The sequence below is a fragment of the Trichechus manatus genome, unplaced genomic scaffold (genome assembly GCF_000243295.1).
Source record: "Trichechus manatus latirostris isolate Lorelei unplaced genomic scaffold, TriManLat1.0 scaffold00168, whole genome shotgun sequence".
Lineage (NCBI taxonomy): Eukaryota > Metazoa > Chordata > Mammalia > Sirenia > Trichechidae > Trichechus > Trichechus manatus.
Window position 1 is genome coordinate 4,022,310 of NW_004444104.1, and position 27,788 is coordinate 4,050,097.

At 36.8% G+C, this 27,788-nt stretch overlaps 1 protein-coding gene across 3 annotated transcripts in view; it reads left to right on the plus strand.

The window, feature by feature from the left end:
* CDK8 (cyclin dependent kinase 8) overlaps nt 1-27,788 on the plus strand; it is a 165,548-nt gene that overhangs the window by 72,341 nt on the left and 65,419 nt on the right. For all 3 annotated transcript variants that reach the window (XM_004386569.2, XM_012558441.2, XM_023740925.1), the window contains exon 2: nt 12,886-12,961. In XM_004386569.2, coding sequence (XP_004386626.1) covers nt 12,886-12,961 — 76 coding nt within the window. The remainder of the gene's footprint in view (nt 1-12,885; nt 12,962-27,788) is intronic.

Genomic DNA, 27,788 nt, shown 5'->3' on the forward strand with positions numbered 1-27,788 from the left:
CCTATATTGTGTGTTGTCTTTCCCTTCACCAAAGTTAACACTTGCCTACTATCTAGTTAGTGATTTCCCCTCTCCATCCCTCCCTTCCCTCGTAACCATCAAAGGTTGTTTTTTGTGTGTGTGTGTGTAAACCTTTTCTTGGTTTTTTATGATATTGGTCTCATACAATATTTGTTCTTTTGTGATTGGCTTATTTCACTCAGCATATTGCCCTCCAGATTCATCCATGTCGTGAGATTTTCTGTGGATTCGTCATTGTTCTTTATTGTTGAGTAGTGTTCCATTGGGTGTGTGTATCATAATTTGTTTATCCGTTCTTTAGTTGATGGGCACTTAGGTGGTTTCCATCTTTTTGCTATTGTGAATAATGCTGCAGTGAACATGGATGTGCACATGTCTATTGGTGTGACGGCTCTATTTCTGTAGGATATATTCCTAGTAGTGGGATTGCTAGACTGTATGATATTTCTGTGTCTAGCTTTTTAAGGAAGCACCATATTGTTTTCCATAGTGGTTGTACCATTTCTTGCTTCCAGTCTTGATCCTTTCAATGCATATTCTTGTTCTATGATCCTTCTGAAAGTTTAGTCTCTATCAGTCTTGTTAATATTATTGTGTTTAGCACTGTCAAATATCTATGTAATTCAATTGAAATTTTGGTACATTTTACATATCTTTGGCATTTGCCGTATTTAACTCTCCTCCCACTCATATTTTTTCCCCAGAAACCTAGGAAATCCTATTTTTATACTTGGGTAATGGTAGTTCCGTTTAACTGGTTGGTTGTTTCTTAGACACAAGGTACATAGAATTGAGTTGAAAATACAGCTCAACACATGGCATACTATCCTTCTCAATCTGAGCAAGCCCCTATATTTTTCATTCCCTCATCTCTGTCCCGTTTCCTTCTCCCATTATGACAAGGTCCCCATTCTTACTTATTTAGTGTGTGTCCTTTTTTTCATTCCAGTTTCTTTATTTATATACTTGTTCCATAAAAATACTGTTTTTGTGTGTAGTTTTAAAATTTTAAATAAAGAACTCTGATGTCTCATTTATTTTTAAAATTTTCTTTTTTTACGTAACTACATATAGACTCTGTTCATTCTTTTTGACCGTATGTTCTCATTATATGTGTATGTATTCACATTTTACTTACCTGTTTTCAGTGATGTACGCTTAGTATGCCTCTAATTATTTTCTATACAAATATGTGACTTTTTGTGGGAATAGAAAATATACATGCTTAATTTCACTTTTCTAGATTGTCCTCAGTTTATACTCTTAATAGCAGTGCATGAGGGTTAACATTCCTCCATATCCTCACTAGTAAATGAGAACCATTAAGTAATGTAAAATATTAGTCTTAAAAGATACTAAAAATAATGGAAATAGAATGTAAGAGGGAGAGGGTGGGTGTGTCTTAATCTCTTTTAATTGAAAAACTTTGGTGACCAAATTTTTGTCTATAAATTCAAATTCAACAATGTGTTACTAATGGTGCAATAAAGCCTCTCCATGTGGGAAGCAGAGTGGTAATGTAATGACTTCAGATCTCATCCTATTTATTTTTTCAACAATGAGCATTCATAACATTCTTTTCAGTTACTGAGTGTTGACGGGATAGAAAGTAACTTTGATTTTGTGGCTGCATTGTTTGAAATTTAAGAAATATTCACATACATTCTGAATGTAATAATACTTCAAAGAAAAATTGTTTGCGGTCAAATAGAAATAAATTAGGCAGATCTGTGAAATACAGGAAAGACCAACCATTTGGGAGAAAAAGTTTATTGTACGTTAATTTCTATTTTTAGTGTTGCCCATTTCTTTTAGTATGTATGTTAAGGAGAAAAGAAGATTATAAATGATTAATGTCAAAATATGGTTCTTGAATTCCAGATGCAATGAATTTAATTTTATTTTTTGTGAACTTGTTTGGAAAAATGATACTTTGGGAAGATGATTTAAGAAAGATTGATAAGTAGTTTACTTTGATGGAAAACCCTCATATTGTGGTGATGTCTGGTAATGTTACTGTAATCTTGTAACTGAACGGATAGGAAAGAATCAAGAGTTTCTTTCTAATGTCCAAGACAAATATTTTTTAAGCTCTGCATAGCTGTTTAACCAAACAAGGTAAAGATGAGTTTGAAATATGAGAGCTAACAAACTTGGTTTGAATTCTGTGAGATAATGCAGATGAGAAGTAGTCACTGCTAGGTTTACAAGAAGCTGTGCAGCTTCTTGGAGCTTGGTATCTTGGCATTTCAAGAAACTTGAAAGTATGCAATCCCTGTTGGATTTGTATTGTTTGCTGCCATATCTCAGGGACCTTAACAGTGCCAAGCACAGGAACTTCCCCAAATTACCAAGAAATTCTCTCAAATCTAGAATTAGTTCTTTTGCATAAATTTATTCCGTTAACCAAAAAGTTAATTTGTGTGTTTAATTTGTCAGAGTGATCAAAAGAGCAGAACATGTTAATATGGCAAGGACTTTAAGCAAAATAAATAGCTAGCAAGATGTGCTGTTTCCAAGTTTACCCAATTTAAATGAAAGGAAGTGTTGTTTCAGGTTGCTCTACTGCATTGTAACTTAGTATAAAATAATTTGACATGATAAATAATAAAGACCCATAAATAAAGACCACCAGGAATGCACACATTTATTAACTTGCCTTGGTGGTGCAATGGTTACATACTCGGCTGCTAACTGAAAAGTCAGCAGTTTGAACTTACCAGCCGCTCTGCAGGAGAAAGATGTGGCAGTCTGCTTCTGTAAAGATAAAACAAACAAACAAACAAACAAACAAACAAACCAACCCACTGCTGTTGAGTGGATTCTGATTCATAGTGACCCTATAGGACTGCCCCATAGGCTTTCCAAGGAACAGCTGGTAGATTCAAACTGCTGACCTTTTGGTTCGCAGTTGAGGTCTTAACCTCTGCGTCACCAGGGCTCCCTGTAGAGATTACAGCCTTGGAAATCTTATGTGGCAGTTCTCTGCCCTATAGGGTCACTATAAGTCAGAATTGACTGAACAGATTTGGTTTGGTAGCAAGGGAGAGTGGGCACTAGAGAGACTGTGAGGTGTTTCAGTAACAGAAACTGGGGAGAGGCTTCATAGTGTTATGACTTGGGCTGTATGGATCTAGGTAAGACAATGGTAAGTAGGGACCAGCTCTGGATTACATGCCGTCATAAAATGGGGTTAATTTAATAATTGAGTGTCTCCACACTCTGTTCCAGATTAGGAGGAGTGAAGCAGAGCTGTTGAGTCATTGGTAAGAAGGTAGTAATTGCTCAAAAAAAGGGCTATTATCATTTTCCAGCTGTGGTCTTGGGCAAACCTTGGTTTCCTCTTGGCCTTGCCATTATCTGCTAGGGATATCACAGCCTGGTTATCAGCAGGGCTTATTTTCATTTTCTCAAGCCCTCGTTTTGGCCAGATTCAGCCATTCAGGACATTATCCTGTGAAATCCAGATATTCACCATTGCCAGAGTTCCACTGATCACGAGATTGTTCAGAGACCCTCATCTGTTGTTGAACTAAAGTCAGTTCTTTATATATACTTTTTTATTATTGTTGTAAGGTTAGCTGTTGAATTATCTGAAGCAAAAATGGCTGTGCAGTAATATTTGAGACTCTGGAGATCACAAATTCGAGCACTGCAAAACTGAAAAATGCTGAGAAATTATTAGCAGAGTTTGTTGTCCACTTCTAAGCCAAGATCCAAGATGCCAAAATGTGATTTTGGTGTAGACAGAAACCTTCCTAGGTGTGACATCATAGGAGCTGCCTATCCTGTTTACTATTTTTAGTTTACTATTTAAAGAGTTGTTTAGTCATTGAGTATAATTGCCCAGGAACTAGAGCAAGCTGAATTGTACCCCAAAGAAAGTAGCTACAAACTCAACAATTGGTTTGATAACATATTTTAGTGAAATCATAAGCAAATTAGAGCCTGGTGTTGGACTCATTAAAAGGAGTGACTAGGGAGGCAAAGAGCAATATGATGAATATAAGTCTTACGGATCTCATTGTTAAGAGATAACAAGTGCCTGTTAATGATTCAGAAATTTAAACCAGCAGAGAGGAGAGAAGATAACCTGGAAAATAAAAAATAAGAGCATGCAGATTAGAGCATGATGATCTTTGGTTCTAGTCACCTAGATCTTATTCCATGGGTCCTGGGTAGAAGCTGTCTCTTTCATGCTGCTTGATCCAACAGTCTAGGGTAGAAGCTGTTTCTCTCTCTAAGATCTTTTTTCTTCTAGAGAGTTCTTAAGAATCCTTATTTTGAGATCTTTGGCTGGGACAATCTTCCAGTAATTTGAGGATCTGTCGTGTCACTTTAATTGAGAGCTTTTGATCCAAGGAGTTTTACTGTTGTATTAGTCTCTGGCAACAACAGTGGGTGCAAACATATACCTACTATTGTGACGATGGCACAGGACAAGGCAACATTTCGTTCTGTTATACAGAAGGTTGGCTGTTATTTGGAGCCGACTCAAAGGCACTTAACAATAACAACGTTAGTTGTTAACAGAATCTGGCAAGATCAATTCTATGGATGTCCAAGTGTAGTCTTCTCTAAAGATGCTTCGAGAATAGTCAGTTGCCTAAGTTGAGAGCATGTAGAGCTGATTAAGTAGCGAGCAAGGGAAGATTGTTGTATCCATCAGTGATAAGATTGAACAGCACTGGAAAATTCATATTGTTAACTAGAATTATTAGAATGGAAGAGAATGGATCATCTATTGAAGTAATTCACAATTTATAAAGATTGAGTCAGTGATAACTCAGGAGGTTAGAACATATTGTAAATAGCGAGGTCTTTGACAAACCTGCATGGGATTTTGATTTATACCAGAAGGTGTACTGTGATTGTTCCTGATTGACAAGGGTATTGAAACCTAGAAATAAAAGCCAATTTAAGACGTTATTGTACCACTTTTTGCATATGGACACGAGTCTGCCTCTTCTCAACCTGAAAAGTACATAATCATTGAAACATATAATTAATATATTAATATACTTTATTTGCATATAATTGATCTATAAAGGCTGAACTCATTTGTCAAATAAATCAATTTGGAAACGAGAGTTTTCAAAGTAGTTTTGAATTAATTAAAATTTGAAGAGTGTCAAACAAACCTAAATTTTTGCTAGTATCTTCCCTTTTTTAAGGCAAAGGAGCAAATCTTTGTGTTTCTTGGTGACCATTCCAGGAAATTAAAAGATATCTTAGGTATAAAGACATTTTACCAGTTCTATTATTCTGAATTTGTGAGCTAAATAAACAAAAGGCAACATCAAGAAGAATTTTAGATGATGTAATACGTGAACATGAGCCACGGTATCCGAGGGTAAGAAATAGTTACAAGCAATATTTGAAAATATAGCAATAAGAACAATAATTATTAGGAACTTTAATTTTTTAAATAAGGAGTTTTTATTAAAAACGACTTAATATATGGCAAAAGCCCAAGAATATACATTTAAAAGCCATCTTTTTTTTTTTTTTTTTTTTAAACTTTTTCATTCTTTCCTTGTTTGGCTGTATTAAGATCATTAAAAAACCAAAGATACCACACCAAAGCAGGTTAGACTGTTCAAGTCACATCTCTAAGTATTGGGACCAAACTGGTTTATTATCTTGCATAATCAGTAAGATTTCATGCTATAGCCCAACATTGTCACAGATCTTTCCCCCCTCAGTAACCATCATACCTTAGGATGCAATGACAATTGCTTATGATCTATTTCCAAATTATCACATAATAAAGATAATTAATCTTAAATTTAACACATTAGCCTTGATATAATTCACAATTTTTACTACATAATTAAGTACAACGATTAGTTCAGCTGCTTTGTTTTCTTTCCCTAAAGTATGGTTTTCTCCATGAAGGAAGTAGTGCACTGATTTACATTCTGGCACAATCTCCTTGAACTGTCTAACACTCTAGAGTGTTTTCTTGTCATTGCAGCTGAGAGTGTAATCCCTCAGAACAGATTTCTACACAGAACTGAAACTCCAAACTGCATCCATTGACAGTGTAGTCAGTACTTCATGATTTTATACAGTGCAGGCAGAGCTAATCTAGAATGCCTAACTTCCAAGATTGCTGTTGGAAAATCCCAATTCCTTTTCCTTTCCAAGTGACTTGTTACCCATCCCTGCTGGAAGCTTGTAAAATCAACTGTCTCCACTCCTCTGAAATGTCTAGATGCTGTATTTTGTTGTGGGACTACTCTCATCCATTTGTGCTGGGAACTTGGTGGACCCTTCCAGTTTTACAAATCATGTCCTTTAATTTGGGAAGTTTTCTTGAATTACTTTGTAAATTTTCTTCCACTCTGTTCTTTCTTTCTGGAACTCCTAATTAGAGGTGGTCCCCTGTCCCTCACATGAGGCACCATCTGTCGCAGCCCCTCACACAAGGCACCATCTGTTGCAGCGGCGGCAAATGTCAGGACGGCGGAGACAGTAACCAAACACAGCTTTGACAGAGAAGTTGGGCCAGGAGGGTCACTCTGAGGAGTCGACCCCGGCTTCAGTCCCAGGAATTTATTTATAGTCAATACAGCAAGCAATGAAGCAAATAACAGAACAGTGGGCTTTGGGTGAATAACAATAAGTTTCGGGCAAGGGAGAAGGAATTCAGGTAAACAAGCCAATCAGTAACGGGACAATAGATTTGGGAAAACAAGTTGTGACAAGTCTCAACATGTTGAGGACAAGTCTCAATATGCTGTGCAGCATAGAGGCCTGTGGGAGCTGCAGTTGTCAATAGTGCAGCCATGTTTAAATGGCATATATCCCGACAGTCCCCGACTTACAACAGGGCTCCGTTCCGATGACTCCCTTGTAAGTTGGTTCTGATGTTAAGTTGAATACCTCATTTTTTTTTTCATTATTTTCATTCATTGTTTTCATTATTATTGCCTTTCATTATCAGTATCTCTGTAAATCATAACATTGAACATCTGCGAGTGAACATCTGAGAATGATAATATCAGCAAATTAACGTGCTGCAACGTTGTATGTAGTACATATTACTAACAATAAGATGTACAAACAAAACAAAAGAAAACAAAACAGACGGTCCTAAGTGTGGTTCGTCGTAACTTGAATACATCGTAAGTCGAGGATACATGGACTGATCCTCTAGTCTTCCTGTTTGTCTTTCACATTTCTGTCACTTTGTCTTATTATATTTTCTAGGTTATCTCCTCAACTTTATCTTCCATCCAGCCAATTCCACTTCCAGAGGTATCTTGTACTCACAATTCTCTGCCTCAGGAGGAGTATGCTGTGTAAATCTGATGGAGTATTAGCTTCTTTCCCTGTCCCCTTCAGTCTTATTCAGCTACTTGTCCACTTCCTTTCTGGTTTCCAAAATAATATACTGTCTCCTCTTCCATTTTTCATCTTTATGGGTCTATGTCTTTAAAAGATTTCCTTTATCATAGTTTTAGTAGGATTTTGGGAGGACATGAAATTAGATATGTGTGTTCAGTACTCTGTTTTACTGAAACACTACTCAGTTTTTTAACCATTCCTTTACAGCCATTCTGTATGCTCCCCCTACTCCTACCATCTCTTAAAGGCAGTTGTTCATTATGGTTCATCATCTACTTTTTTGTCTTCTCACTCAACACACTTTTTCTCAACTTGGTTAAAAAGGAATGTAATATTTTCTTCTCATACGCCAGTTCTTTTTTTTTACCCCTTTGGAGTGAGGTACAAACACTATACACTCCTCTTTGTAGGTGTTGTTGCTGTGTGCTGCTGAGTCAATTCTTAACTCCTAGCAACCTTATAGGACAGAGTAGAACTGCCCCATAGGATTTCCTAGGCTGTAAGCTTTACAGAAACAGATTGCCAGGTCTTTTTTTCCTGCAGAGCCGCTGGTGGGTTCGAATTACTGACCTTTTGGTTAGCAGCTAAGTGCTTAACCATTGTGCCACCAGGGCTCCTTTCTTAGTGGCGATACCGGCTGCTGTGGAGTCAATTCTGACTCAGTGATCCTGTAGGACAGAGTAGAACTGCCCCATAGGGTTTCCAAGGGTGTAATCTTTATTGAAGCAGACTGCCACATCTTTCTCTCGTGGAGTGGTTGGTGGGTTTAAACCGCTGACCTTTTGGTTGGCAGGAGAGCACTTTAACGACTGCAAAACTAGGGCTCCTTTCTTTGGAGATAGCCAGCATAAAAGACTCACTCCAATTTTACCCGTGCCTACTTCTAAAACCTCATCTGTCCTGAGGGCTGTCACTGATAGCCCTGTCTTTGTTACATGTTTCAGTGATATTAAACTAATTGCTGCCACTTTGCTATTCTCTGAACATGTCAACCCCTTTCCGTTTTTCTGTATTTTTGTACGTGCTGTTCCCACTTCCTGGAGTGTCTCAGTATGGCTACTGATCTCCTTCTCCAACCCCTGCTTCTTTCTTGACAAACTTCTTAAGTCTTAAGAGTCTAGGCTTAAGTAGACTTTCTTTCTGAAGCTTTCTCTCATCTTTCAAGGTATAGTTGGATTGTCCCCTTTATTTGTAGTACTCACTATATTGCAGTTTTTTATTCATAGAATCTGATTACTTCCACTGGATCATTCTGAAACTAGGAAACAAATCTTTTTCGTTTCCAGTGTGCCTTCTACTAAAGTAGAAGCGGATAGGTGTATGGGTGGGTAGGTGAATGAATACGTGTGCTTTGTAAACCACAGAGCACTATTACATTATGATGGCAGTTACATTAGATACTTGATTATTAAAAAGGAGATTGCCTTTTTAATAATCAAATCTCTTTTTACAGTTATTTGATATCTTTCCCACTTCACATTTCTTTCTGATCATTTATTTTATAAAGTATAAAACATTTAAGTAATTGGGAATGGGACAGAGGGCCGAATGCAGATTAGAATTTTTTTAGTTTATTGAGAAGTAAGAAATTGTCGTTAGTGACTGGGCCGTTTTTAAATATGAGAATGTGGTAGGTGTTAAGGAGGTGAATGGATAAGTCTTTGGTTTAATTTATTTCTTTTCCTACCTCCTCTTTGGAGGGCTCCAGTCAAGAATGTTATCTCAAACAGTAGATACAATGGAATTTATTATACTCCTGGGGTAATTTAATCACTACCCTGTACATGAAAGTGTCTAATGAACTTACTCTGATCCCAGTTTCATTTTATTTTTGTCACCTTCTTTTCCTTTAAATCTTTCAGAACTCATCCAGACGTTGTTGTTGTTGTGTGCCATCGAGTACAGATATTCTTAATGTTTTTTTAATATATTGAGTCCTCAGTGCTTTACTAGGAAGTATGTTATAAAACTGATTGTCATGAAACAATTCTTTTCTCATAGAAATAATGTTGTAAAACCAAAGGTAAAGCAATGTAACTGTCAATAATAATCTAAAATAATAAAAGTATTAAATGAATATAAATGAATTGATCTTACAAAGGGCTATTTATTCCTTCAGTCATACCTTAACTCTACTCAAACCTCCACCTCTACCACCTCTCCCCTTACTGTTAGCATATGACCTCATCTCCAACTTTAGGGGGGAAAGGAGAATGAAGAACACCAAAGACACAAGGAAAGTATTAGCCCAAGAGACAGAAAGGGCCACATAAACCAGAGACTTCATCAGCCAGAGACCAGAAGAACTAGATGGTGCCCTGCTATCACCAATGACTGCCCTGACAGGGAACACAACAGAGAGTCCCTGATGGAGCAGGAGAAAGGTAGGGTGCAGAACTCAAATTCTAGTAAGAAGACCAGGCTTAATGGTCTGACTGAGACTGGAGGAACCCTGGGAAGCATGGCCCCTGGATTCTCTATCAGCCCAGAACTAAAACAATTTCCGAGGCCAACTCTTCAGATAGGGATTGGACTGGACTGTGGGACATGGAGTGATACTCGTGAGGAGTGTGCCTCTTGGCTTAGGTAGATACAGGAAACTAGATGGGCAGCTTCTGTCCAGAGGTGAGATGGGAAGGCAGAGAGGGTTAGGAGCTGGTTGAATGGACATGGGGAGTCAGGGGTGGAAGGGAGGAGTGTGCTGTCACAGTATGGGGAGAGCAGTTAGAGTCACATAATAATGTATGTATGAGCTTTATATGGAAAAAATTTAAAAAAGGCGGACTCCTTCAGCTTTGTGTCTCTGAACCTGTCATCCTCTTTCCATGTGTGTCCATCGTTCCTTTGTCTTTCTTCTTCCTATTACAGTGGAAGAAGTGTTTCTCCTTCTTGTCCTGAATCAGATTTCTTCAGTGTCTCAGAGTTTTTGCTCTTTTAATATTCCCTCTTTCTCCTGTATCAGCAGCTCCTTTTCTCTGAGTCTTTCCTGTCAGTGCTTAAACATAGGTACTCCAGTCTCTTCCATCTTTAAAAAAAAAGATTATAATTCGTTAGTTTTGTAGCTTCTTTCAACTACTGCCTTATTTTCTCCCATTAAAAGAATTGTTGTTGATGTTAGGTGCTGTCGAGCCAATTTTCGACTCATAGTGACCCCATGTGACAGAGTGGAACTGCCCCATAAGGTTTTCTAGGCTGTAATCTTTATGAGCGGAGATCACCAGGTCTTTCTGCCATGGAGCCGCTGGGTGGGTTCGAATTGCCAACCTTTCGTTTAGCAGCCACGCACCCTTAACCGTTGCATCACCATATTTATTCTCTCAGTTTATTTATGTCCCGTTCATTTCTCAGCCTTCTGCAATATCGACCCTGCCACTGCACCACTGTAGCTACTCTTGCCTAGGTCACTGTCCAATGATAACCTCATGTTTGGTAAATCCAGTGGACACTATAAGGTCCATCCTTTACTAGTCCTCTCTGCAGTTTTTGATACTATTTGCTGTTGTGTCGTTTTTGAAAATATTTTTCTTGATGATCTTTTTCTTTTGTCTCATCATCTCCTTTCATGATTTCAATTACTGTGTATGTGTTAGTTATAGCAAATCTGTATCTTCAGCTCTCTCTTGCGCTTCAGAGGTGTTTCTTCAGCTTGCCCTCGGACATCTCCACTTAGGAATCTCACAGATACTGCAAACTCAACCTACGCAAAATGGAACTATCACTTTTCCTTCCCCACCAAATCTTCTCCTCCTGCTGTGTTTATTTCAGTGAATAGTGTTGCCATTAATCTCTTGCCCCAGCCAGAAATCATTGTCTTTACTCCTCCCTCTTCACCACCCCCATTATTCAGTCACCTTTTTGAATAGCTACCATCCTGTCCCAGCTGAATAACTGTAATTCCAAATACCTTTAACTAGTCTCTCTGCCTCTTGTTTTTATTTATTCCTCCTAAATACACATTCACAGGGCAGCCAAAGATAAACTTTTTTTCCAAATATAGTTGATATTCTTTCGTTAAGGTTGTTCTTGGAATAAAAAGACCTGTATGCTCCAGTTCCTAATTATATCTCCAACCTCATCTCCAGTTGTGTACTCTTATCTGTTCTCCCTCAAATGCTTCATTTTATCTCATCTCATGTACCTTCACACTGTGTTGCCCATCTTAACTCACACACACACACACACACACACACATACACACACCCCTACATTAACAGTTCTCCTAGTGTGATTTGGGAGCCCCTGGGTGTCCCTGAGGTCTTTTCCGGGGGTGTGCAAGGTCAACATTATTTTAAGTAATAGACACCATTTGCTTTTTCCATTCTCATTCTCATATCAGTGTACAGTGGATTTTTTTCAGAGGCAGCATAACACGTGATGACTCCATTTCTCTGATGGCTGATGGATATGTCCTTGTGTATTCTTGTGTTTAAAAGTTTCCCATTTTTTGATTTTAATAGGGTAATTGTTGATAGAAATAACCCACACAAACAAAAGTTCTTCGGGGTCTTCAGTAGTTTCTAGGAGGGTAAAGGGGTCCTGAGACCTAAAAGTTAGAGAGCTACCTTTTAGGCCTCAATTACATGATGTTTCCTCTGAGAAGTCTTTGCTTGGGTCTTCCACCAAATTCTGGATGTATCAGTCATTCTCTGTGGTCCATACCTGCCCTATCATGGAGCTTGTTGTATTATGATGAAGCAGTTGTTTATCTAGTAGACACAGAAAATTCCATAAAAGAAGGAACCCGGTTATATCCCTAGTGCCTGGCACAGTTCTGGACACATAGTAAGTGCTCAGTAAAGACATGTTGAATGAATCTCTTTGAAAATATTTGGGGGCGACCTATTCTGAGGAGCCCTGGTGGTACAGTGGTTAAGGGCTCAACTGATAACTAAAAGGTTGGCAGTTCGAATCCATCAGCCACTCTGTGAGAAAATTTGTGGCAGTCAGCTTCGGTAAAGATTACAGCCTTGGAAACCCTATGGGGGGCAGTTCTACTATGTCCTATCGTGTCTCTATGAATTGGAATTGACAGCAACGGGTTTGGTTTTTATTTTGAATTATTCATTGTAGATTATGATGACTGTAAGAAATACAACAGTTTTGTGCATTAGTGATGCATTCATTTTGTAACTTTTTAACCTACTAAATATTTGAATGGGTTTTAGAAAGCAGGACTTATTTTATAGTGTGTTGCATATGTACACAGGAAGCATACACATATTAGAGCAGAAAGAGCCTATTACAGGGAGCCAGGAACTCTGTATTTAAATCTTGGTCTCCCATAAATAGCTGTGACACCTTGAACAGCTTTTATTCCTTTGAATCTAATTTCTCTCCTCATCTATCAAATAATGGAAGTAGACTAGATTACCTAAAAATTTTCCTGCGTGACATGTGAGCATATGTGAAAGGTGTCAAATGTATATTGAATATGTGATTTATATTTTGCTTTGTTAAGAATGCACATAAATGTAGATTTATCTGTATATTAAAATAACTTTGTTTTTACAGGAAAGATGATAAAGACTATGCTTTAAAACAAATAGAAGGAACTGGGATTTCTATGTCGGCATGTAGAGAAATAGCAGTAAGTAAAGCTCTTTTTATCACTGTTATCAACTGACTTACGAATGTCTGTTCTGCAGGTCTCTGAATTGTATTTGCCACATATTTGTGGTATAAATTGTGTTCGTGACATTAATTGAATGTTGATGAACAATTTTTCATATCAACTGTATATAGAAAAATAACGTTTTTAAGAGAAGCATGTAGATCTAGCAAAAATTTCTATGTAAATTCATTTATTTGGGATTAAGGCAATCTCAGTTGTTTATATAAAGATGTATTTTTTCAACACAATGTCACTAAATAAGGGTCCAGTTATTTCATTGAGTGCAGTAAAAAAGTGGTATGTTAGTATGTATAAAATTAATAGTTCTAGGATGGGGTTAATGTTGTTACTTATGTAAACCTTCAATGAGGTAGCATGTTATTAAAATATATATGTGCTTTTTTCTTTTGAAAGCATAGTTCTGTATGGTGATGAGAATCTCATTTTGATTCCAGACGTGAGCTGTTCTTCATGTTAATGCATTACTTAATAATTATCCATACATTTAGGCTGAGTAATTACCTCTTTGAGATTTTACTTCAGATTTTACTACTGTAAAGCTATGGGTCCAAATTTGCCCTTTTTTGGCTTAAATCAGAATATTCTAGGATGCATATTATAATCTTTGCTTTTGTTGGACTAGGTCTCCTATCCACCTTTGTTTGTTGTTTTTAGCTGCCGTCGAATCAACCCTCGACTCATGGCAACCCCACGCACAACAGAATGAAATGCGGCCTGGTCCTGCACCATCTTCATGATTAGTTGTGGGTCAGACCACTGTGATCCATAGGGTTTCATTGGCTGATTTTTTAAAGTAGATCACTAGGCTTTCTTCCTAGTCTGTCTTAGTCTCTGGAAACTCCACTTAAACCTGTTCAGCATCATAGCAACACACAAGCCTCCACTGACAGATGGGTGGTGGCTGCACATGAAGTGCCTTGGCCAGGAATCAAACCCAAGTGTCCTGCAGAGAAGGCAAGAATTCTACCACTGAACCACTACTGTCCCCCCAGTCCAACCTTAGATATAGGCTGTTGTGACATGCAAATATTAATTTAAATATTTAGCTCGTTTAACAGATTCTACACCAGTGAGTTTTCAGTCAGCAGTCATTTGTTGTTTAGCATGTTCATGGGCACTGGAGTAGGTAAAACAGAACAAGCCAGCATCTCTGGCCTCAAGTATTGACACTGTGCTGAGGAAAGAGTCTTGTAAATCTTATAATAAAGACTGAGTGGCAAGCACTATAGAAGTGTGCAGGGGTGCAGGAGAGGGTGTGTATCTAAATTAGAGTAGAGAATAAAGGAGGGTTCCAGGTTTTGGAGGACATGTACTAATTGCCTCCGTGAGGGAAGAATAGTGGTGAGATGGAGGGCATTCTTAGCCAAAGGTATACCATGTCAGAAAATGTATTTAATTTAAATTTGATAAAATTTTCATACTCTTGAATCTTGGGGCAACATATCTATGCATTAACTGTCATTTCTTCAACAGCTTGTTGTTGTTGTTGTTAGATGCTGTTGAGTTGGTTCTGACTCATGGCAACGTTATATAACAGAATAAAACGTTGCTCAGTCCTGCACCATCATCATGGTCTTTGATATGTTTGAGCCCATTGTTGTGGCTGTTGTGTCAATCTATTTCATTGAGCATTTCCCTTGTTTTCGCTGATCCTCTACCTTCAACAACTAATATTCTGTATATACTAGTCAGTATTGAAGAATTAAAATACATGAACTATAGTCAGTGATGTTAGAAGTCAGCATAGTGACTACCCTTGGAGGGGACAGGGAGGAACAAAGGAACTTTCAGGATGCCAATAAGTTCTGTTTCTTGATCCTACTCTGGGTCTAGTGATGAAAATTCATCCGGCTGTGCACTTACGATTCATGTGCTTTTCTCTGTGTTTGTTATACTTCAATAACAAGTTTTAAAAACAAAATTCTATTCAATACGTAAACAGGCATGCTTATGTTTTAAATAATCATGATACAATAACTGTAAATGCAGTTAAACAAGAAAGAATATGAAAGCTTATCTTTAAAATGCTTGATACGGTTCTTCAATCTAAGATGAGGAGAAATATTTAATTTTAATGAAGTTCGATTTACTAATTTTTCCTTTTGTGGCTATTGCTTTCTGTGTTTGGTTGAAGAAGTTTTGTTCTACCCTCTGATTGTGAAGCGGTTCCCCTGTGTTTTCTTCTAAAAGCTTTATAGTTTTAGTTTTACTTTTTGGTCTATGATATGTCTCAATGAATTTAGTGGTAGAGAAGTTGATTCCCCCTCCCCCCCATATAAATATAGTTGTTGCAGCTCCATTTACTTTTAAAATTTTATTATGGTAAAATATATCGAACACAAATTTTACCATATCAGCCATTTTAAAGTGTACAATTCAGTGACATTAATTACATTTAGCATATTATGCAACCATCACCATTATCTATTTAAGAGTTTTTCATCACACCAAACAGAATGTATGCCTTAAGCAGTACCTCCCCATCCCTTCTTTGCATCAGCCCCTGGTAAGCGCTGATAAACATTGGTCTTTATGCATTTGCCTATTCTAGATATTTCATATTTAAGTGGATCACACAATATTTGTCTTTTTTTGTCTGACTTACTTCACTCAGCATGCTTTCAAGGTTCATTCATGTTGTAGCAAGTGTTGGAGCTTCATTTCTCGTTCAGCCTGAAATATACCACATTTTATTTATCCGTTTATCTGTTGATGGACACTTGGATTGTTTCTGCCTTTTGGCTACTGTGTATAATGCTGCAGTGGACATTGGCGTACAAGTATAAGTATCTCTTTGAGGTCCTGCTTTCAAGTCTTTTGGGTTGAATTCCAACCAGGAATGGAATTGCTGGGTCATATAGTAATTCTATGTTTAACTTTTTGAGGAACTGCCAAAATGTTTTCTACAGTGGTTGCAGCATTTTACGTTCCCGCCAGCAATGGATGAGGGTTCCAATTTCTCAAAATCCTCACAAATACTTATTGTTTTCCATTTTTCTGATAATAGCCATCGTAGTGGTTGTGATGTGGTATCTCATTGTGGTTTTGACTTATATTTCCCTAGTGATTAAAGAGCCCTAGTGGTGCAGTGGTTAAGTGCTCAGCTGCTAACCAAAAGGTTCGAACCCACAGGCTGCTCCATGGGAGAAAGGTGGCAATCTGCTTCCATAGAGATTGCTGCCTTGGAAACCGCATATAGGGGCGTTCTACTCTGCCCTATAAGGCCACTATGAATTGGCATCGACTTTATGACAATGTGTATGTGTGTTTTTTTTGTTAATAAGCAGTTACACTGAGCATCTTTTCATGTGCTTATTGGCCATTTCTTTGGAGAAATATCTATTCAAGTCCTTTGCCAATTTTTAAATTGGGTTGTTTGTCTTTTACTGTTGAGTTATAGTAGTTCTTTACTTATTTTGGATATTAAACCTTTATCAGATATATGGTTACCAAATATTCTCCCCCATTCTGCCAGTTGTCTTTTCACACCTTTGATAGATGCACAAAAGTTTTTAATTTTCATGAAGTCCAATTATTTCTATTTTTCTTTTGGTATCATATCTGCTTTTGGTATCATATCTAAGAATCTATTGTTACAATCAAGGTTTTGAGGCTTTGCCCCTGTTTTCTTATAAGAGTTTTATGGTTTTAGTTCTTATATTTAGGTCATTGATGAATTTTGAGTTAATTTTTGTATATGATGTGAGGTATAGGTCCAACTTCATCCTTTGCATGTGGAGATCCAGTTGTCCCAGAACTATTTGTTTAAACTATTGTTTCCCCATACTTGACATGCTTGTTGAAAATTGGCCATAGATGTATGATTTCTGGATTTTCATAGATTCCTGGACTCTTAATTCTGCTGCATTGGTCTATATGTGTACCCTTATGCCAGTACCACACTGTTTGGATTGCAGTAGGTTTATAGAATGTTTTGAAATTGGGAAGGTTGAAACCTACTTTGTTCTTCTTTCTCAAGATTGTTTTGGCTATTCGGGGCCTGTTGCAGTTTTTATGGATTTGAGGATTGCTTTTCCACTCCCAAAAAAAGGGCTATTGGAATTTTTATAGGGGTTGAGTATGTGGATTGTCTCCCAATTCATGAACGTGGGTTGTCTTTTCATTTGTTTAGGTCTTGTTTAATTTCTTCCAGCAGTGTTTTATAGTTTTCATTGTACAAGTCTTTTGCCTCCCTGGTTAATTTTATTCCTAGATATTTTATTCTTATAGATGCTATAGTAAATTGAATTGCTTTCTTAATTTCCTTTTCAGTTTGTTGCCTGCTGTGGTATACAAACATAACTGTTTTTTGCATGTTGACCTTGTACCGTCCCACTTTGTTGAGTTCATTTATTAGCTCTGGTGGCATTCTTGTATATTCTTTGGGGTTTTGTATATATAGGATCATGTTATCTGTGAATAGAGATAATTTATGTCTTTCTGATTTGGATGCCTTTCTTTCTTTTTGCCTCATTGCTCTGACTAGAACTTCTAATACATTGTTGAATAGCAGTGCTGAAAGCGGGTATCCTTGTCTTGTTACCGATCTTAGTGGGAAATGTTTTCCATTTTTCTGCATTGAGTATGGTGTTAGCTGTGGGTTTTTCATAAATGTTCATTATCATGTTGAGGAATTTCCCTTCTACCCAAGTTTGGTGAGTGTTTTTATCATGAAAGGGTGTTGTATTTTGTTAAATGCCCTTTCTGAATCAATTTAAGATAATCATGTGGTTCTTTTCCTTCATTCTAAAATGTGGTGTATTACATCGATTGATTTTCTTAGGTTGAACCACCCTTGCATTCCTGGGATAATGTCACTTGTTTTATGATGTATAATTCCTATATATGTTGTTGGATTCAGTTTGCTACTATTTTGTTATGGATTTTTACATCTATATTCATAAGAGATATTGACCTGTAGTTTTCTTTTCTTGTGTCTGTCTCTGTCTTCTAGTATCAGGGTAATGCTGGCCTCATAGAGTGAATTAGAAAGTGTTCCCTCCTCTTCTGTTTTTTGGAAGAGTTTGAGATTGATTGTTGTTAATTCTTCTTTAGTGTTTGGTAGAATTCCCGGAATTTTTCTTAGTTGGGAGGTTTTTGATTATTGATTCAATGTTTTTGCTTGCCATGAGTCTGTTGATATTTTTTAATTCTTTTTGAGTCAGTTTAGGTAGTTTGTGTGTTTCTAGTATTTTTTCCACTTCATCTAGGTTATTTAATTTGTTGGTGTACAATTGTTCATAGTATTTTTTGTAATTATTTTAATTTATTCAGTAGTACTGTCCCCACTGTTATTTCTGATTTTAGTTATTTGCATCTTCGTCCTTTTTTTTCTTGCGTCTAGATAAAGGTTTGTTGATTTTATTGATCTTTTCAGAGAATCGGTTTTGATTTCATTGATACTCTGTTGTTTTTCTGTTCTCTGTTTCATTTGTCTCCAATTTAATCTTTATCTTTTCCTTCCTTCTGGTAGCTTTGGGTTTAGTTTGCTCTTCTTTTTTTCTAGTTCCTTATGTTAGAAAGTTAAATTATTGATTTGAGATCTTTCCTTTTCTTCTCCTTTTTTTAAATTTAAATTTAGGCATTTATTGCTATAAATTTCTCTCTGACAGCCACCTTCACTGCATTCAGTTAATATTGGTATGTCATGCTTTCACTTTCATTCATGTCAAAGTATTTCATAATTTCCTTTGTGATTTGTTCTTTGACTCATTTATTGTTTAATAGTGGGTTGTTTAATTTCCACATTTGTAAAATTTCCAGTTTTTCTTCTGTGACTGATTTCACAGTCTTATTCCATTGTAGTTAGAGAAGATACTTCATATGATTTCAGTCTTTTTAAATTTATTGAGACTTGTTTGTGACCTAACATATGGCTGTTGAGGAGAAGGATACATTTGAACTGACACAGAATATGTTTTCTGCTGTTGTTCAGTTGTTCAGTAGAGCCTTCTATATATATATATGTCTTCCGGGTTGCTACAAGTCAGAACCAACTCGATGGCAATGGGTTTGGTTTTTGTTTTTTTTTTTTTTCAGGTCTAGTTGGTTCAAGTCCTCTATTTCCTAATTTGTCTTCTGTCTAGATGTTTTATCCACTATTGAAAGTGATATATTAAAGTCTTTGGGCATTTTTGTAGAACTATTTCTTCTTTCAATTCTGTCACTATTCTCTTCATATTTTTGTTGCTCTGTTGTTAATATCTGTGTGTGTGTGTTTATAGTTGTCATTTTCTTGATTAATTGACCTTTTAGCATTATTTAATGTTCATTGTCTCTTATGACAGATTTTGACTTAAACTCTACCTTTTCTGGTATTAAAATCACTACCCCGTCTCTGTTTTGATTACTATTTGCATGGAATCTTTTTTCCCATTCTTTCACTTTCAACCTGTTTGTGTCTTCGGATCTAAAGTGGGTCTTTTATAGACAACATGTAGTTCAGTTTTGTTTTCGTATTCATTCTTCCCATCTCTGCCTTTTGATTGGAGAGTTTAATCCATTTATATTTAAAGCAATTACTGGTAAGGAGAGACTTAATTTTGCCATTTTACTATTTGTTTCCTTGTGTCTTACACCTTTTTTGCCACTCATTTCCTACAATACTGCCTACTTTTGTGTTTAGTTTATTTTTTGTTTATAGTGAACCATTTTAATTCTCTTCTTGTTTACTTTTATGTATGTTTCTTAGATTTTTTTATGGTTTTGTTTTTTAAATCATGCATTTGTTTTTAAATCATGTAGGACATAACCAGTAGAGTTACAAAACAAAATAGCATAAAAATAGCTTTTTTACTTACCCATAGAAGTACTTTTAATGTGTCTCATTGTGGACCTCTTTTGTTTTATTCTGTTTGGAGTTTTTTGAGCTTCTCGGATGTGTGGATTCATGTCTCTCTTCTCTGTCTCTTACCTTCTGAGACTTCTGTAATGCATAGATTGGTTCATTTCATGGTATCTGACAGTTCTTTAGGCTCTGTTCACTTTCCTTTGTTGTTTGTTGCTTCTCAAACTTGATAATTTCAGTTGTTCTACCTTCAAGTTCACTGGCTATTTTTTCTACAAGCTCAAATCTCCTGTTGAGCACTGCCAGTGAATTTTTTCATTTCAATTATTGTTCATTTCAGCTCCAGTATTTCTGTTCAGTTCTTTTTTATAATTTCTGTCTCTTTATATTCTCATTTTGTTCATACATTGTTTTGATGATTTCCTCGAATTCTTTGTTCATGTTTTCCTTTAGCTCTTTGATTGTATTGATTATACCTACTCACTTATCTACTGTCTTGTTATCTGACATTTCACATTTATGACAAAAGTAAAAAATCTACTTTCCGACTATTTTGCACATTAATGACATATATCTTATGGTAACAAACACGGAGGTGCGAGGTGAGAGTAACACTAGCCGTGATGGTTAAGGTTAAGTGCCCACTTGCCTGGGCCATGATTCTCAGTGGTTTGGCATTTATATAATGATGTAATTTGGCAGTTATGTAATAATGTAGTCATCCTCTGTTCTGTGATCTGATGTGGTCATCCATTTTTGCATAATGCCGGTTTTCACATAATGACTTGGTCTTTGGAACCTGACCATGTCAGTAAGTGTACTGTTGTTTTAAAGGCTTTACCCATTTAGTTCATTATCTGGGCTTTTCCAGGAATGGTTCCTCTTGCTTTATTTTGTTCCTTTGACTGGGCCGTCTTTTCATGTTTCTTTGTTTGCCTTGTTGCTTTTGTTGAAACCAGGATATTTGAATATTATAATATGGGAACTCTGGAAATCAGATTATTCCCATTCCCAGCAAACAGGATTTGCTGTTTTTTGTTTTAATTGTTGAAGGCTGTAGTTGTTTTTTTGTTTACTGCCTTCCCTTAACTATGTTTTGCAAAGACTGCCTTCCTGGATATTTGTGGGCACTGAATTCTATCTGTGTTCTTTAGCTTGTATTTAGCTGGTCGTCATGGATTGAATTGTGTCCCCCCAAAAATGTGTGTAGCACCTTGGCTAGGTCATGATTCCCAGTATTGTATGATTGTGTTTTCTGATGTGATTTCCTTATGTGTTGTAAACTCTACCACTATGATGTGATTATATGTGATCTCCTCATGTGTTGTAAGTTCTATCACTGTGATGAGGTTATACTGATGAGGTTGACAAGATTAGTGTCTTAATGCAATCTCTTTTGAGATATAAAAGAGAGAAGCGAGCAGAGACACATGGGAACCTCGTACCACCAAGAAAGCAGTGCCGGGAGCAGAGCGCATCCTTTGGACCTGAGGTTCCTGCGCAGAGATTATCCCAGACCAAAGGAAGACTGATGACATGGACCTTCCTCCAGAGCCGATGGAGAAAGCGTTCCCCTGGTGCTGATGCCCTGAATTTGGACTTGTAGCCTACTGGACTGTGAGAGAATAAATTTCTCTTTGTTAAAACCATCCACTTGTGGTAAATCTGTTGGAGCAGCACTAGATGACTGAGACACTAGTGTTATGACAGATTTCCTTGAATGCCAGGATACTTCAAAAACTCTTCAGAGGTTGCCAGTTGGCTTGTTTAGCCAGGGTTGCACTGAGCCTAGGGATCAGCCTGAGGTGAAAGCCTAAGGTCTTCTCGGGTAATTTCAGAGTACATGTCTTGCCTTGGGCATATGGGTGGCTTTCTATTTTCCCATGTGCAAGGTTCTTTTGAAAGCCTTAATTTCTGAAAGAAATTCTGCCCAGGCCTCTCCTTCCAGTGTTTAGGCACCTATTGTATGCCCTAATCACACCCTTAAGGAGCCCTGGTAGTGCAGTGGTTAAAGAACTCAGCTGCTAAACAAAAGCTCAGTGGTTTGAACCCACCAGCCACTCTGCGGGAGAAAGATGTGGCAGTCTGCTTCCGTAAGAGATTTACAGCCTTGGAAATCCTATGGGGCAGATCTGCTCTGTCCTATAGGGTCATATGAGTTGGAATCGACTTGATAGCAGTGGGTTTTGGTTTAATCACACGCTTTAGTCCCAGGTGGTTACAGCCAGTTAAAGCCTTAGGTCATTGCATTTTGCCCCTCACTCTGTGTAACAGGCTAGACCAAGACAAACACCTTTCTTTGGTCCTTCCGGCAGTCCCAGACAGGTTGGAGCAGACATACACAATAATTTGCGAATAAAGTCTGTTTTGCTCTCCCTAGAGCCAGAAACCAAGCTCCCTCTCTGGGCCTGCAGGTCACTGCTTTAAGATGGCCAGGAGCCTAGCTGAGGAGGAGGGTGCAGGCAAGTAGAAAACCAAAGCCTTCCTGTTGTTTATATGTCACCTTTTTCTTAATTCAGCATCCACTTTAGTTACCATTTGACTGGTTTCCAGAGTTCTGACAACATTGGTTCTGTCAGTTTCTGCTTGTTTTTTTTTCTGGTGTTTTGTGGGGGAAAGGGAGCATGCAGCTGCTGACAGCGTAGCATCTTTTTTTTGAAGTTTTTCCCTCATTGAGTCTTTTGGAACCCTTGTAAAAAATAAATAAATGACTGTGTAAGTGTAGGTGTATTTCTGTGCTCTCTTCTGTTCCATTGATCTCTTTATCCATATGCCAGTACTAGAATATGTTGATTATTCTACCTTTACAATAAGACTTGAATTCAGATGGTATAAGGCTTCAAGCTTTATTCTTCTCTTAACAAGAGTGTTTTGGCTTTTCTAGGTCCTTTGCATTTTTGTATTAATTTTAGAATCAGCTAATCAATTTCTATTTTTTTAAAAAAATGTCTACTTGAACTATGATTTGGATTGCATTGGTTCAGGAAGAATTGATATCTTAATAATTTTGAGACTTCATTCTGGAAAGATATATTTTCCATTTTTTAATTTCTTTCAGCAGTGTTTTACAGTTTTTAGTGTAGAGGTTTTGCACACCTTTTGTTAAATTCATTCCTAAGTACTTCTTGCTTTTTTTGACACTATTGTAAATGAAATTGTTAAAATTTTGTTTTCCATTTGTTTGCTCCTGTGTTCAAACATAGAAATGATTTTCATGTATTGACCTTGTATCCTTAGTCTTCCTTAACTTCACTAGTAGGTTTTTGGTGATCTCTTGGGATTTGCTACATTAATAATTATGTAATCTATGCATGGAGATAGGTTTATTTCTTTCCATATTTATGCTTTTTATTTATTCTTTGCTTATTGCATTGGATAGGACCTTTCATACAATGGTGAATAATAGAGCAAGCATCTTTGATTTGTTCCCAATCTTGGGGGAAAAGTGTTTTCAGTGATTCACCATTAAGTGTAATGCTAGCTGTGAGGTTTTCACAGATGTCATTAATGATGTTTAGGAAGTGCCCTTCTATTTCAAATTTCCTGAGAGCTCTTTTTTTTTTTTTCCCTGATGGTGTTTAATTTCTTCAGATGCTTTTTTCTCGGTAAAGTTCTTCTCTTGTATTCTTTAAATTGGTAGATTACATTGATTAATTTCCTAATGTTAAATACAGTTTGCTTTCCTGAGATAATGTCCCTTGGTTTATATTTTGCTAGCTTTGATTTGCTCATATATTGTTGTTTTATGTTTATGATTTTGAGGGATGTTGGTCTGTAATTTTCTTTCTTACAATGTCTTTGTCAGGTTTTGGTATCAGAGTGGTCCTCTCCTCATGAAGCAAGTTTGGCAGCAATTTCTCCATCCTGTATTTTCTGAGTTTGTGTACACTTGGTAATTTTTCTTTCTTAAATGTTTGATAGAATTTATCAACCATTATTATTTCCTTAGTAGACATAGAGCTCTTTATGTTTATTTCATCTTGTGTTTGAAACATTGTGTATTTTATTTAATTTGTGCATTTCATTTAAGTTATCGAATTTATTGGCATAAAGTTGTTCATAATATTCCCTTATTATCCTTTCATATCAGTAGGTTCTATGGTGATATCCTCTTTCATTCCTGTTACTGATAATTTGTATTTTCTGGGTTTTTTTGTTGTTATTGTTGATCAGTGTAGCTGGTGGTTTATCAGTTTTGGTGATCTTTTCAAGGAAACAACTTTTGGGTTTGTTAATGTTCTCTGCTGTTTTCTATTTCACTGATTTCTGCTCTTATCGCTATTATTTCCTTCTACTTACTTTGAGCTTACTTTTCTTTGTTTACCTTCTTAAGATAGAACCTTAAGTCATTGATTTCAAAGTATTCTTCTGTTAATATTTAACTACCCTCTGAGCTGTGCTTTAGCTACATTCCACAAATTTTGTTGCATTTTATTTTTCTTATCATTTAGTACAAAATATTTTCTAATTTCTTTGTGATTTTTTTTCTTCACCCATGGGTTATTTAGAAATATATTGCTTACTTTTTTAATAATGCGAGTGTTCTCTGGATAACTTATGTTATTGATTTCTAGTTTATTTTCACTGAGATCAGAGAAAAGAGACCCTACATTTTAGGGAAATTATGTATACTGAAAAATTTACAGATGATATGATGTCTGGGATTTACTTCAAAATAATCCAGGGTGAGGTAGGAGAAGATATAAATATAGATAAAACAAGAGTGACTGTAAGTAGATAATGAGACGTAGAGATTCATTTTACCCATTATTTCTATTTTATTATACTTCTGAAATTTTCTACAATAAAAAGTTAAAGAGAAAAAAAAATCCTATCACTTCTGGCAAGTTTTATCTGGCCTCCCTCCCTTCCATTTATTAAAACTTGCTTAGAGAAGTCCTTTGTAACCGCCCCACCACCTCACTTCCATTATTCTCTATGAGTGTACCCAGTTGGTTTATTTCGTAGCACTTACTACCAATTGTAATCGTAAGGGGTTTCTTTTTATTTGTTACTTGCTTGTTTAGTTACTTATTTATTATCTGTTAACCCCACTAGACTATAACACATTTCTTCACTAGTGTGTACTAAGTCTGGCACATAGTCCTTGCTCAGTAAATAATTGTAGAAATGAAGGGAAGAACTTGTAGAATTTTTTATGTAATGTCTATTTCTACTAAAGTTAAGAGCATCGCATATCTTCACCTTCATGTTCTGTACACTGCTTTACACTTCCAGAATTTCCTATGAGCTGGAAACCTTTGGGCTTTGTGGCTTTCAAACTATGCTTTAGTGAACCATTGTGAGGTTGTTAGGTGCCATCAAGTCAGTTTTTGACTCAGAGTGACCCAATGTGACAGAGTAGAACTGCCCCATAGGGTCTCTTAGGCTGTAGTTTTACAGGAGCAGATTGCCAGGTCTTTTCTCCCATGGAACTGCTGGTAGTTTCGAACCTGCCAAGCTTTTGGTTAGCAGCTGAGCACTTAACCTTTGTGCCACAAGGGCTCCTTTAGTGAATCACAGGCACTCCAAAGAGGTAGGCAGGGAAGGTGGAAGTAAAGTTCTGGCCTCTTCTTTAAAGCTCACCTCAACTTTCACGTAAGAATTTCAGTTTTTATTTTTATCAACTCACAAGAGTTTGATTGAAGAAAAGGTTACAAAGCCTTAAAAAAAATTTTGAAATAATTTTTTTCTTATGCTTTCGCAGTGTTTTAGCTCAATTATCATCATAGCTGTTGGCACAGCGGCTAAGAGCTAAGGCTGCTCATCAAAAAGTCGGCAGTTCAAATTCTCCAGCTGCCCCCTGGAAACCCTATGGGGCAGTTCTACTCTGTCCTACAGGTTGCTATGGATTAGAATTGACTCGACAGCAACGAGTTTTGGTATCATCATAGCTATGGCATAAGTTTAGAATTTATTTTATTTTTTGGTAGTGTTTTGAAAATTTAAAATTAGATACCAATATGGTTTCGATAATATTAGAGGTTTTCTTACCTACTGTCTTCACTCACCACTGTGAGTGGTATTTATTGACAAGATTCGATTTTATGTATTAATTTATTTTTATTTATTTATACACTAAGAGTTCAGATTAAATGTAATATTTTATGTAATGGTTGGAATGAATTAAGTTTATGGTGAATGCTGTGTTAAAACATTTGTATTTTTAGCAAAGATCTTAGTACTCAGGAAAATTTTAAGATTTTTTTCTGCCAGTAGAATTAGGGAAACATAGGCGGTTTCTGTGAAAGAAACTATTATATAAATTTAAACCTTTCCTTTGCAAAAAATTTTAACATAAATCTTCAAAAAGGCAAAAAGTAATTTCTAAAATCTTAAAAAATAGGCATGTCCATGATGTGGGCTCTGTATGGGGTCAGGAAGTGCTAAAGTTCTATTCATCCAAGAAGAAAATGGTGGAATGCTCCCAAGTGTCAGCGTGCTAGCCACATGGCAAGGCATGTAGTAAAGATTCTAGCCAGACTACCAAGGCTCTTCTGGCTCTGCCACTTACTTCTTATAGGACCCAAAACAAGTCATTTAATTTCCCTGCATTTCCATTTCCTCATTTGTGAAATGAGTATAATAGTATCTTAAAGGGTTATCATGAGGAGCTTAGAATATTTCCTAGGACATAATAAACTCTTAATAAATATTACCTACCACTGCTACGGAGCTTTGGTGGTGCAGTGGTTAAGCATTTGACTGCCAACCAAAAGGTCAGCAATTCAAATCCACCAGGCGCTCCTTGGAAACCCTATGGGGCAGTTCTACTCTGTCCTGTAGGGTCGCTATGAGTCAGAGTCGACTCAACGGCATCGAGTTTGGTTTTTTTTAACCACTACTACAGCCACAGTATTAGTATCATCTGCTTACTAGCATTTGTTGCCTACTAGAGCTCTTGGCTGCTAACTGAAACATTGGAAGTTCAAGTCCACCCCAGCGTGCCTCAAAAGAAAGGCCTGGCATCTGCTTCCGAAAAATCAGCCATTGAAAACCCTGTGGAGCACAGTTCTGCTCTGACACACAAGATGTCGCCATGAGTTGGAGTTGATGCAACAGCAACTGGTTTGGTTAGAGGATTTCAGCAGGAGACCTTAAGACATTTTATATCCCTTGGGGGCTACCATAACATCTACCACAGTGCCTATCATGCAGTAGGCTTTTAATAAATGTTAGCCTATTAAATGCAGCATAGCTCACTGGTCTTTTGGAAGTATTCCAATATAAATATTTACTTAGATGCAGTTCCCTACTGAGATTCTCAGTTTCATCTTCCAGTCCTACAGTGAACATTCTTTTTTAATCTCAAGGTGACTTGTGTCTTAATATGTCTCCCTAAAAAAAAAAATCACCTAACATATGGGTAACTCTTCCATTATACTTCCAAAACAAAACAAAAACTCATTGCCATCTAGTCGAGTCCGATTAGATAGAACTGTCCCATAGGATTTCCAAGGCTTTCAATCTTTATGACGCAGACTGCCACATATTTCTCCTATGAAGTGGCTGATAGGTTCAAACCACTGACCTTTTGGTTAGTAGCTGAGTGCTAAACCACTGTGCCACCAGGGCTCCTTCCATTATACTTAGTCAGCTGTAAAATCGTTACGCTTGAAGATTTGTTGTTGTCTGACTAGTTAGATAGGATTGTTTTAAAAGTAGTTATTTTAGAAAAAGGATTGGTTTTATGGTGAAAGCAGTGATTTTAATCCATAGTTTGGAAGCCAAAACATATGTTGTATGACATCCTTAAATGTATTTGCGTATTTAATTTGTGCATTTATTTATTCAGACCCTCACCAAATACTGAGTGCCTAGCAGGTGCCAGGCAGCATGCAAGGAACCTAGTAATGCAGTGGTGCCTGACATTGTGGTCTTCACAACCTTGTTCGTATTTAAAACATCTGTGTCTCTGGATTGTAAAGAGAACTATTCGCCCAAGGTATTAGATCTTGGGATGTATTAAGACTATAGCAGGTATGATTAAGGAGT